This window comes from Dromiciops gliroides, chromosome 6, assembly GCF_019393635.1.
Source record: "Dromiciops gliroides isolate mDroGli1 chromosome 6, mDroGli1.pri, whole genome shotgun sequence".
NCBI lineage: Eukaryota > Metazoa > Chordata > Mammalia > Microbiotheria > Microbiotheriidae > Dromiciops > Dromiciops gliroides.
In genome coordinates, this window is record NC_057866.1 from 207416822 (window position 1) to 207429279 (window position 12458).

Here is a 12458-nt window from a genome sequence, read left to right on the forward strand (position 1 = left end):
AATCAGGGGCAGCTAGGTAGCGCAGTGGATAGAGCACTGGCCCTGGAGTCAGGAGGACCTGAGTTCAAATCCGTACTCAGACACTTAACACTTACTAGCTGTGTGACCCTGGGCAAGTCACTTAACCCCAATTGTCTCACAAAAAAAAAAAAGCAGAAATCTCAGTGGGACTGATGTCTCCAATTCTAGTCTATGGCTTCCATGTGTCACTTCTGTTCATGAACTTCTTATAGTTTTGCGGGGGGAGGATATTTAATCTGCTATCTCTACCAACCTTAGTTCACAACCTTTTGTATCCTATAATGTGTCCTTTTGCCCATTGCTGGATATTTTTTTCCTCCTTTGGCCAGGCTGAACAATCCAAGGAAGAACAGAAGCAAGATTTGAATGCTGAGAAACTGATGAGGAAGGCCTCCAAGGATGTGTGTCGGCTTCGAGAGCAGAGCCAGAAAGTACCCCTCCAGGTGCAATCATTCAGGTAGCACATATTTGGATCTTCTACGCTGCCTTACTAGTTGTTCTCACCCTATTTTTTTCAATACCTAACTCCAGAGCAACTCAGTAAGCTGAGTTTTCTAGGAATCTACACGAGGTTGGCATCATTTATGATGTTAGTGTTAGCACCTAAGCATCCCTCCTGGCCTCGATTAAATTATGTCACTTTAGCAAATGCAAATATCCAAATTAAAGAAAAAACACCAGTTATTGTCATGTTTCTGCTAAATATTGTTTGTTGCTGAAATCTGTGTCTATAAGTCTCATTACAGTGGTGATGTCTCATTAAGAAATCTTAATTCTGGGTACCAGAAAGTATAGAAATTCTTTGTTTTATGATAAAGGGGGAGAAGGGACTTCTTAGATGAAGACAAAGCTATGCTCCTGGTGGTGTAGTCTCTTTTGTAGTTAATGGCCATTATCTTGTCTTGAAGAACAAAAGTCTCAGATGTTCCAAACATAATCCTCAGATCCCCCAAATATTCTCAGGTTCTGTTGTGATCTAGGTCACCACCTAACATACTTTATTCTTCCTTACCACAATAATTTAAATGAGTCAAAGTGAAAGGGACACTTGATAATTTCCATAGCTTCTCTATCAAAAAATCTTAAAAACATTTTCATTTATACCACCCTTTTAAGTCTCATTATTTATAAGCTATTCCCCATAATAATTTGTCATTATTATTATATAATTGCTATAACCATCATAAACCAGAACTATCACTTGATGCACAGAAATGACATCAGATTATATGGCTACCATGAACAAACATATGAAATCACTTCTCCTTGTGGATGATACCCAATGATACCAGAATGTCAGATGGACCTGATAAATATAAAATTCTGAGTATATTCCAAGGAATGACAAAGACAAAAGGTTTCCGGTTTGAATCCAAAGGGCAAACTGAACCAGGGAACAAAGGTCACCCATATAAATACCTTTAGTACTTCCAGATAAGATACATTAAACAGGAAACTATCAAGAAGATAGAGTATGTCAAGAGATTTCCTGGCATACTAAAATTGAGAACATATTTAAAGCAATCCATGCCTTATTTTCTCTTGTTCAACACTGTTGACCTTTGAAAAAGTATCTTCATATGGCTTGCCCTTATGATGCACCACTAAGAAATTCTAGAATACTATTTCCCCCTTTTTGAGGGTACTCTCTTCTTATAATTCTTACCCCAATGCCTGATCATTATGTAGAGGTGATCCTGGCTTTTTAGAGGTTCTACTACCAGAATAAAAGTTCTGAAAAGTTCTGTTGAGCTAGAAAGACTTAGTTATTGGCTCAGAGAGAGAGAGAATGAAAGAAAGAGTGCGCTTGTGTGTATATGTGTATGTGTGTGTGTCTTCCCTGAGGACCACATTAGCTAAGTACACAGAGACTATCATTACCAGAAAGTTGTCTCCTGGAGTGGATCCATTTCTTTCAACACATAATAACTTTTATAGACTAATCTCTATTGGTACGGGGCCCCTTCTCAGAATGATGTTTCTAAATGCATAAAATACAAATACATGGAACAACAGAAGGAACCAATCATATTGAAAAACAGTTATCCACATTTTGAAAAACAAATTCTTCAACTCTAGGTTAAGAATCCCTGGTATAGTTGGAATGCTCCCACCAATGACATTATAGATGCTTAAAATATTGAACTCTAACTCTAACCCTACATCTTCTTAAACCTAGAAGGAAGTGCTAAGCGTTTTAGAAATTTCTTAAAAATAAATGAAAAGGGGCAGCTAGGTGGCATAGTGGATAAAGCACCAGCCCTGGATTCAGAAGGACCTGAGTTCAAATCTTGTCTCAGACACTTGACACTTACTAGCTGTGTGACCTTGGGCAAGTCACTTAACCTTCATTGCCCAGCAAAAAACCAAAGATACCCCCAAAATAAATAAATAAGTAAGTAAGTAAATCAATAAATAAGTAAGTTAGTAAGTAAATGAATAAATAAATAAATGAAAAGCAAACAAAATTAATTTTAGGGGGAAATTAAAGAAAATTCTAAGAGGAGGTGTAAGGAGTTTGGTCTCAAGATATTCAACATGAGTCATCATTATTCATCTCCATACCTCTTCTTAAAAACAAAGCCGGGGCAGCTAGGTGGCGCAGTGGATAGAGCACCGGCCCTGGAGTCAGGAGTACCTGAGTTCAAATCCGGCCTCGGACACTTAACACTTACTGGCTGTGTGACCCTGGGCAAGTCACTTAACCCCAATTGCCTCACTTAAAAAAAAAAAAAGTAAAAAAAAAAAACAAAAAAAAACAAAACAAAGCCAAGGGGCAGCTAGGTGGCACAGTGGATAAAGCACTGGCCCTGGATTCAGGAGGACCTGAGTTCCAGCCTCAGACACTTGACACTTACTAGCTGTGTGACTTTGGGCAAGTCACTTAGCCCTCATTGCCCTGCAAAAAAACCCCTAATGAACTTTAAAGGGAGTTGTGTGTGGAAGAGAACAAAAATCTGGGCTTTTAAATAAAACAATAGAGCTCTTGTTCTAGATATTAAACACACGCTATTTTCAGCACGGCATTTAAATCTATTTATTCTCCACTATTGATTCCAGGGAGAAGATGGCCTATTTTACCAGAGCGAAGATTAGCATCCCACCCTTGCCAGCCGATGATGTATAAATTACGTATTTTGAATCATTCTCCTACCTGCTCACTCAGAGGCAGGTGAAAGGGGTGAACTTTTTTCTTTTTTTTGTAACCAACTTTTCCAGATCTTTTATTTTGCATCAGACTATAGATGTGTTTATTTGTAAAATATCATGAATTTAATTGTATGTTTAAAAAAAAAGGAAAGGAAAAAAAAATCTGTTGTCCAAAATGGAATAATTCTGGTACACAGATGTTGTACAGTATGGTGTGCATTGCATGTGGGCTTTTATTTTGTAAAGATGGAGTAGAGGCAAGTTCCCAGTGTGAACCCTGTTGAACTGCACTGTCGAGAAATACTGTATCCTGAAGATTTCTCTCTTTCCCTGTTTTCCTGTGAGTAGACTGTGAAGATGGCAAATGTACCATGTAATATTTTTATACAAGAAGAGTGTAACTCTTTAAGTTTGGATTCAAACATACATCTAATAAGCTTCTTTCCAGGGCTGCAAAGCCATCCCAAACAGGTGCTGGCTCAATTTCTATCACTTATATTGGAATATTTTGTTTCCTTAAAAGTTTTGGGGTTTTTTGGCCTTTTGTATTTATCTAAGTAAAACAGTTAACATTGGAGTACTGAGTGCAGGAATAAATGTAACCCTGTGAATGTATAGTACTTTTGGCTGCACTAAAGATCCTGTGAGTTATTATTTCATTGAAGGAAGGAGGATATTGAAAAAGATTAGCAAGTAACTAAAATTCAGAAAAATAAAACCCCCTGGTGGGCAGCTGCTTCTTAAAACTCGAGGGTGAATTTACACAAGTGTTCACAGCCTAGCCACTTACTTCCAGATATAATCACTCTTACAGACACCAGTAATGTTTTGCCATAAGCATCGTAGAATTGCTAGCTAGAAGACTGTGGCATGGTCTCATTTCCAATGCCATTGAAATTAGTGAGACAGAAAAATTGCCAACTAAAACTGGAGAGAAAACCAGTGACCAAAGTACTTGTTGGGATTTAAATCATGACCCAAAAGAAAAGCACTATAATAGAATTCAAGGATTTTACTAGAATCCAGGTCATAACCCTCATTTTTAGGGAACTTAAAACCAATGCTTCATGGACAAGGATGAGTTTTGGTTTGGGGGTTGTGTGTGTTTTTGTTTTTTTTTTTAATTTGGCAGAAATTCACTCCAAGTAGTCATGTTTCTTTGTTTGCTGTTAAACTAGATCCGGATAAACAACAATCAAGAAATAAACCTGAGTTAGGTGTTAATCATGGTAGAACTTTAAACTTTACTTAACCTGGTCCTTTTTAAAAGAAGCAGGCTCTTAGAACAGCTGGTCCAAGATCATTATTGTAAATGGCTTTAAAAGAAAAACACTATATGCAATTGTAAATCAAATGAATGTCAGCCTCTTTACAATCCACTCTCATATTTCTGATGAAACAATATTTCAGTAGCCTCGATATGTGAGGAACCTAAATCAGTTTTTATCTGGGATGTCAAATCCCATTCAAGAAAAAGAGTTTCCCATTCAGGGTGGTTTTGAACCTGTGCTTTTATTCCTAAGCTAGTATCCTTACAAACAAGTAACTTATCTTGAAAATAACTCTTTTTTTTGGTGTCATCAAAAATCAAGGCCAGCAAATTCTGTACCTATAACTTGTGCACAAAGATCCCTTAGCCATGTTTTGAAGCTGTCGATGTACCAGTGCATTCAAAGCAAAGTGATGCAAATTGTTGTTGTTGTTGTTTTTAAAAGACATAACTGGATACTACATTGCTTTGAATAAGTGAGTGAACTGAGATTTTTCAAGGTTGCCCATTTAATTCTGTCTTGTTAAGATAGAAGAAAACCAACAAAAATAAATGCCATTCATCCTTGTAAGGTCAAATGTGAACTGCAGAAGTTTTCAAGTTTATTTAATATGAGGTTAAATGAAGGTCGACTGTTTTCAACTTCTTAGTCTGATTCTGTAAAATGTGTTTAGAATGATGTGTAGTGCTGTATGATTTTATTTTCTTCATTTATTTATTTACAGTCTTATTTATGTTCTGTTTAATATAGTTCAGTTCTGGCCATTTAAAATGTCTGATGTGAAAGAGGCCATATTGGATCATTTTTAGCTTTATGAATCCTCCCATATTAGCTGTTAATTATATATGATGCACAAAAAGATTTGGAGGAGTGGTAAAAAAAAAAAACTATCTCAGGCTAATTGTTAGTAGGTATGACCAAGATCAAGATTTTTTTAAAGATTTTTCAAAATTTACTCATTTTAAAAATGAAAGACAAACATTTTTTAACATATCCCTTTTCCCTCACTTTGAAAATCAGCCATAGTGTTACATATTTATGGGCAGCTTTTAACAATTTTGTCCTTTTGTACTAACCCAAATTATTCACAGTGGAAAAAAAAAGTTAGTCAATTGATCAAAAAATGGATAAACATGAATTTTAATCTTACAAATATTTGAAAAGTAGAATTTACTCTTGAAGGGATATAACAAATGTAAGATCTCATGTTTCAATTATCAGTATATTAAAGTTTTGCATATCAGAATCCAAGTATTACAGGTACAAGAACAATATTATTCTTAGCCAAATGAACAAAGTTTAGCTGAATTTTGTAGACTACAAATCAACTAATTTTAAAAATCTTTTTTTTCCTTTTTTTTTGCTATTGCTTTATCTATACTGTATCAAATATCAAATGCTCAGGACTGAACTCAATATTTAATCAGGTTAAATTCTGAATGTGTTTTCTGTTCTAATTTGTCTTGTTTGTAAAAGTATGCAAATACTTCACATTAGATTAACTTTTGTCTCTGCACTTTCCATGTGTTTGTGATTGGGGGAAAAAATACAATTTTTTAACAAAGATACTCATTGCCTGGTATTTTATTCCAGCATCAGATTGTACAGATAAATTCTTTGGCCGAGGCAGAAGAATTTGCATGATATCTTTCTGTGACAAATATGGATGTGTTTATTAAAAATTCCCCGTGTCAGCATATTGTTTTGGAATGGTTCTTCGTGGTCAATATAAATCACTGATAAGAAATACAATGTTTTTAGGCGTGTTTTCATTCTGAGAGTCAGCAAAAGGCTTCAGAAAATGAGCTTTGTAATAGAACTAATTACAAACTGACACAACCCACATAGGTGTATCCTGGGCAGACAGCCCCATTACTGGGTGCTGGAGTATTCTCTGTACAGTATTGTTCTGCGCATGCCACCAAGAGCTGCACCATAGTGAGTGGTGGGTTTTGATACAGACCCTTGAATGGAGACCGGCGGAAACTACCAAAAAAACTTGTTTCACTTGATGGAACATTGGGTAGATTTTTCTTCAGTCTACAATAGTTCCTCAGCCCCTTGCACATCCTACAATTGTCCTTCTCTGTTCTCAGCATGTCGGGAGGCATTGATAAAAGCAACTGGTTCTTTTGTAAACATAAAAACACAGGCACTGAAGCCTTTAGTGGATTAAAAAAAAAATTCATCAAGCATCTTCCCTCTCCTCCCCTCCCCTCCCCTTTCCTTTAAGCTTTTAAGAGCAGAAAATGTTTTTGAATGTGAAAAAAAAATTGGCACCGATATAAAGAAAACACTTGTGCAGTGGACCTTATACTGTGGTTTCATTGTAACAGGTCATGTGAAAACACAAGATGCTGCAATGATTAGCAGGTACATTTCAGGTGGGTATACGTACACACACTAATATAATGTCTTATTTACCAGTTCAGTGGGATCAGCAAAGGTATTTTACAATTTAGAGGAACTCAGCAAATGTAATACAAACAGTCACTAGTAAGTCTTGATTGGCTTTGGTCACAGGATGGAAGATAAAATGGTTTTCCCGTCTCAGGAGGAGATTGTACCTTAAAACCTAATGGCCAAATGAAGAATGCATTTTAGAAAATTAAAGAGCATAGTGGGTGGTTGGCTGTAGAACAGATAATCATCCCGGATCCAGAGTTGAACAGGTATCTTGTAGAGAAGATTTAATTTAAGAGAGACTGGTCCCTTTATCCTAGATTTTTAGAGGGGTATTTTTCATCTCCAGATTTTGGCTTGGATCTTGTATTTCTGCCACTCTGTAATGACTGAAGGATGGAGACGTTTGAGTACAACAGGCTACCCAATTAAGTAAAGATCCTCCAATAACAAGGAAAAATCCAGCAAACCAGCCAACAAAGAGAGCTACTCCAAACTCCCATCTGGGGACAATATCTGGAATGGTCTCATCCCAAAATTCCTGAACTGTGATGTGGGCAACCCAAGACACTGGGATGAGGGCTGTAATTCCTGATAGCCACAGCAGGATTCCTCCCAGGATCATCAGCCGTTTCTTGAGCTCTTGCTGCCTTTCTCCAATCCTCAGACAATCCAAACCAAACCCAGAAGACAGCAGGCCCAGAACTCCAAACCCATTTGAAAGGAACATTAAAATTCTGGAGATCCTCAGCTCAGCAGGCAAAGCCAAGAATGAATCAAAATCCTTACACTGCATCCCCACTTCCTCTTGGATAACGCAAGTCTGCCAGAGACCCATGGTCCAGTTCTCCATTTCATTTAGCTCTAAGTTGAGATTCTTCCACTGGGGCAAGTATGTTGTGAGACAGGATAAAACCCATCCCAGAAAAGATAACGAAAGTCCAACTGATTGTGCCACACTTCTAAAAACTAAAGCCATATTGTAATGTTGAGTCCAGTGAGTGTTGACACTGTCTGAACTAAATTCTCTCTGTTGCTGTGAATACAAGTGTGACACTTGTGTTATCACATGCAAAGCTCTGAAATATTTTTTTTCTTTGTGTATATAGAAGGACGCTTGCCAGAGTTACTATTGTTTAGTATTATGTTGAATAGGTTTCAGAAAAGGATAGGGAAATAATGTTGCAAACCAGTAATTCCAAGGTGTGGCCAAGGGCATGTTCATATCCCATTGGCTCAATTTTGCAGAAAGTGGTGTGTTATTTAAATAAATTTAAGTGATAAGGGTGCCTGGTCCCTTTATTTAATGCCTATGGGGGTTTTTTGTTGTTGTTTTTTGGTTTTGTTTTTTGGTCTTTTTGCAAGTCAAAAGGATTTGAAAAGGGAAAACTTTTAGATTTTTATCAGACCCACCCTGCCCCTCACTAATTGTCCCCTGTTTTATTTAATCTGGTCCAAATCTCATTTCATTAAGCATGTTGTAGTGTTTTGTGTATTTGCCTTTAAAAATAGAAACACAAGGAATATTTCTCAAACAAATCAGTCCTATCACTAGTTTTCATAGTGTTTAAATCAGGTCTATTTTTTTAAAAATCCCATTGGTCGAATATGACATTTCATAGAATATCAAACTAAATATTGTTTCTACTTCTCCCTATGTGTTTGTCACAGTTATGCCTCTGTGCATCAGGGTTATTTTTTAAAAATATTTTCTTTGCATATGTCAGTGTTTTGTGTTTAAGGAAAGAATCTGCCTTTCAACCCGAGGTCCGTGAACTTGTTTTAAAAAATATTTTGATAATTGTATTATAATTCGTTTCCTTTACCATCCTATGTGTTTTATGCATTTAGAAATGTTATTCTGAGAGAGGGTCCGTAGATTTCACAAGACTGCCAAGGAACCCATGACAGACAAAAGGTAAAGAAGCCTTGTTTTTAAACAAAGAGAGTTTGTGAGACAGAGATTAAGATCTTCACAGAGTCTTCATCAGTGTCTATTTGAGGCAAGCAGTGAAGTTTTCCATTGGAGCAAATGAATCATCAGAGGATTATTTTGTTGTTTGAATCACTAGCTTTTTAAAAAAATTTTTTTATGGAAAGGATTGGCCTGACCAATGTCTGTAATAACTAAGAGAATATTAGCCCTAAAAGTCTTCAGTCTCATATGAGAGAGAGAGAGAGAGAGAGGAAGGAAGGAAAGAAGGAAAAAGAGAAAGAGGGAGAGAGGAAGGAAAGAAAAGAAAGAGAAAGGAAGGAAGGAGAGAGAAAGGGAGAGAGGAAGGAAGGAAAGAAAAGAAAGACAGAAAGGAAGGAAGAAAGGAAAGAGAGGGAGAGAGGAAGGAAGGAAAGAAAGAGAGAGACAGAGGGGGAGGAAAGAAGGAAGGAAGGAAGAGAGAAAGGAAGGAAGGAAGAAAGGAAAGGAAGAGAGGAAGTCAGGAATGATGCCTGGTAATTTACTGGATACAATACCCCTCTGTTGAGTGTTCAGGTACTATTGGACAGCTTGAGAGACTGAAGTAAGGATTGTGGAAATAATACTGTAGCATCAGTTGGGTGTAATTACGTAGTGGTGAATACTGGGTAGATTTCCTAAGGAAAAAAAAGCTGATTAGCTTCTAACTGACAAAGAGTTTTCAAAATTAAAAGTTACTGCTGGCTAAGGAGCTGACTTGACTACTACTACACAACCAACAGAACACTCTACATTTGTATTAGCAGACGAAAGTAAACTATTTGCCCACCTCTACATAAAATCTCATTAGATATAATGATTGTCCCTTAAACATAAGGTTTCCTCTCATTTTCCCAAGGGTGGAAAAATGTGGTTTGGAAATCAACTTATCAAATGAGAAAATATGAGATGCTGAGGCTTTGTTAAGTAACAAAGAACCCTTTGGCTTGGATAAGAATAAGTTCTTTTGCATCACATTTTCATAATAAAACGAAATGTCTCTCCCCCTCCCCCCACACTTTTTTTTTCCAAAAAGTCCTACACTTTAGGATCTGTGTTTCCGGCTTCCAGGTGTGGGCACCGAGCTTGCATTTCTGCCACTGTGTAATGGCCCGAAGGAACTTGAGTTGAAAAAGCTGCACAATTCAGTAGGAACCCACCAAGGAGAAGAGAAAATCCAGCAACCCAGCCAACAAAGAGAGCTACTCCAAACTCCCATCTGGGGACAATATCTGGAATGGTCTCATCCCAAAATTCCTGAACTGTGATGTGGGCAACCCAAGACACTGGGATGAGGGCTGTAATTCCTGATAGCCACAGCAGGATTCCTCCCAGGATCATCAGCCGTTTCTTGAGCTCTTGCTGCCTTTCTCCAATCCTCAGACAATCCAAACCAAACCCAGAAGACAGCAGGCCCAGAACTCCAAACCCATTTGAAAGGAACATTAAAATTCTGGAGATCCTCAGCTCAGCAGGCAAAGCCAAGAATGAATCAAAATCCTTACACTGCATCCCCACTTCCTCTTGGAAAACGCAAGTCTGCCAAAGACCCATGGTCCAGTTTTCCATTTCATTTAGCTCTAAGTTGAGATTCTTCCACTGGGGCAAGTATGTTGTGAGACAGGATAAAACCCATCCCAGGAAAGATAACGAAAGTCCAACTGATTGCATTGCCTTCCTGAAGATTAAAACCATCGTCACAAATTATAAAATTTCCAGTAATCTCTGCCGGGCTCCCCTATAGGGCCCGCTGTCTTTAGTTCTATGGTAGTCTTGGTTCTCTGCTGCTTCAAATATAAGCTTTTTTGCCATTAACCCTTTGGATCAACCGAAATACCATTTTTGTGCTTCCTGAATATAAGGTTTCACATAAAGGACGAAGGATTCTCTTAAAACCATGAGTTGGGTTTTCTGATAAGGATTTGATCTGCTACCTTCCAATTTGCTCGGTAAAATTATATCCCCAATGCCTGATGATTACAAGTCTGAGGATGAACAAAGGAGGCTCTATGACCCCTCACCCTAAAATACAACAGAAATCTTTGTGCTTCAATATGGATTAATTAGATTTTAAGTGGTGATAAAAAAAAGCCAGCTCTTTCTACAACAGGACTTCATTGTAATAGCTAAATTTGAGATTTCAGGGATGTAAAACAAGGCCTTGTAAAGAAAGGTAGACTGTTTGCCTATAATCTTTAGGCTTCTTGGACTTGTCAACCTACACACACACCCCGCCTTCTCCCACCCTGTTCCCACCCCAAGTTCTTGAGTATCTCTGGCACTTGGTAAATGCTTGCCAGAAAGCATTTGCTTCTTGCACAGCGTTACTCTTACCTATTCCTCTGAAAGATAGTGTTCATGATGTTCTTAGCTAGTTTTAAAGAGAAAGGGGCTAAAAGGCGGGGGGGGGGGGGGGGTGATTCATTTATAAAGGTAAGAATGAGCAAAGTAACAAACAGCACCATATGAATCTCAGTTTCTATTTAAAGAAATCAACTGAGATAGGTTGGGCCTATGGTGAAGCCAGCTCCCTTCTTACCCTGATTTTCTTCTTCTCTTTTTGGTATATAATCAGCTTTTGGTTTGTGCATAATTAACTGTGGTCTATAGAATGCTTCAGGAATCTAGAGCCCTAGCCAGAAAACAATAATAATCAAAGTGGGGCTTACTCTTTGAGGCTTCCATTTATTATTATTATTTTTTTTTATGTAGGTCACACACCTCTTGACAAAATAGCTTTCCTAAGATTGACCACAGAGGGCTTTGGGGACCAGGCAAACCAAAAAGCCACGTGCCCCAAATCTCCCAGGGAGTAGTGGCCTGGTGTGGGTGGAAGGTGCCTCAACCCTCCTTATAGGCCCTAATGGAGCAAAGAATTCCTTAAACCGGATTCTTTGTTTAAGAAGTCTTTGCAAGGACTTTCCCCCCTACCCCCGCCCCTCCATTGATCGATAGACGGTGATCATTTCGTAGAAACACTGAGGCTCATTGTTTGGGGTGAGGACAAGGGGATCCAGAATAAAAGAGCTCGAAACTATATCATATGGAAAAATTAGGGATCCTTAGTCTAGGAAATAAGGGCTGGGGGGTTGGGCTTGATAATTCTGTTCAGATATTTTAAGGGTTGCCCTCTGGAAGAGAGATTAGGCTCCAGAGGATAGAACTGGAAGCAATGGTTTGACATTACAGGAATGCAATATCAAGAACTTCCCACCAATGAGAGCTGTGCAATGTAAGCCTTTTGTGTTGGTAAGCTTGCTGTCATTCATAGCATTCCTGCAAAGGCTGAGCTTCATTGCAGAAGCAGATAGACCAAGTGGAGCCTTCCAAAATTAAGTTTTTCGTCTAGATTTTAATCCTGTCCTTCCCTGCTGTTACCACACTGCCATCTCTTGACACTTGGACAAATGTTCCAGCCAGAGATCTGGATGGAGATAATTGAGGAAAGGCTATTTCTGAAGTTATTCCTGTATTAAGGTCAATAACTATTCAACACCGACAAGAGTTGAATAAAAAGTTAAATGGAATGGTCATTTTTTCTTGCCTCACAGATTTATAACTCAAACATTTTTTTACAAAGTAAACTGAAGTCGATGCTGATTATGTACACACTTTTCTAGCAGAACCAAGATTTAGCTTGGTAAATCAACTTGTCCCAAGGA

The 12458-nt window shown here is 37.9% G+C and overlaps 3 protein-coding genes across 3 annotated transcripts in view; 1 reads left to right on the forward strand and 2 right to left on the reverse strand.

Annotated features, from left to right (window-relative positions):
- Positions 1-6139, forward strand: part of WWC2 (WW and C2 domain containing 2) — a 260377-nt gene extending 254238 nt beyond the window's left edge. The window contains exons 22-23 of the mRNA XM_043971594.1: positions 351-478; positions 3082-6139. Of these exons, the coding sequence (XP_043827529.1) occupies positions 351-478; positions 3082-3148 (195 nt within the window). The 3' untranslated portion in view covers positions 3149-6139. The remainder of the gene's footprint in view (positions 1-350; positions 479-3081) is intronic.
- A 1022-nt stretch (positions 6140-7161) lies between these two features.
- LOC122732877 (claudin-22-like) lies at positions 7162-7824 on the reverse strand. Its single transcript, XM_043973291.1, has one exon. It carries the CDS (start codon positions 7822-7824, stop codon positions 7162-7164), a length of 663 nt encoding a protein of 220 aa, XP_043829226.1.
- A 2010-nt stretch (positions 7825-9834) lies between these two features.
- Positions 9835-10491, reverse strand: LOC122732834 (putative claudin-24). Its single transcript, XM_043973234.1, has one exon. It carries the CDS (start codon positions 10489-10491, stop codon positions 9835-9837), a length of 657 nt encoding a protein of 218 aa, XP_043829169.1.
- Between the last annotated feature and the right edge of the window lie 1967 nt (positions 10492-12458).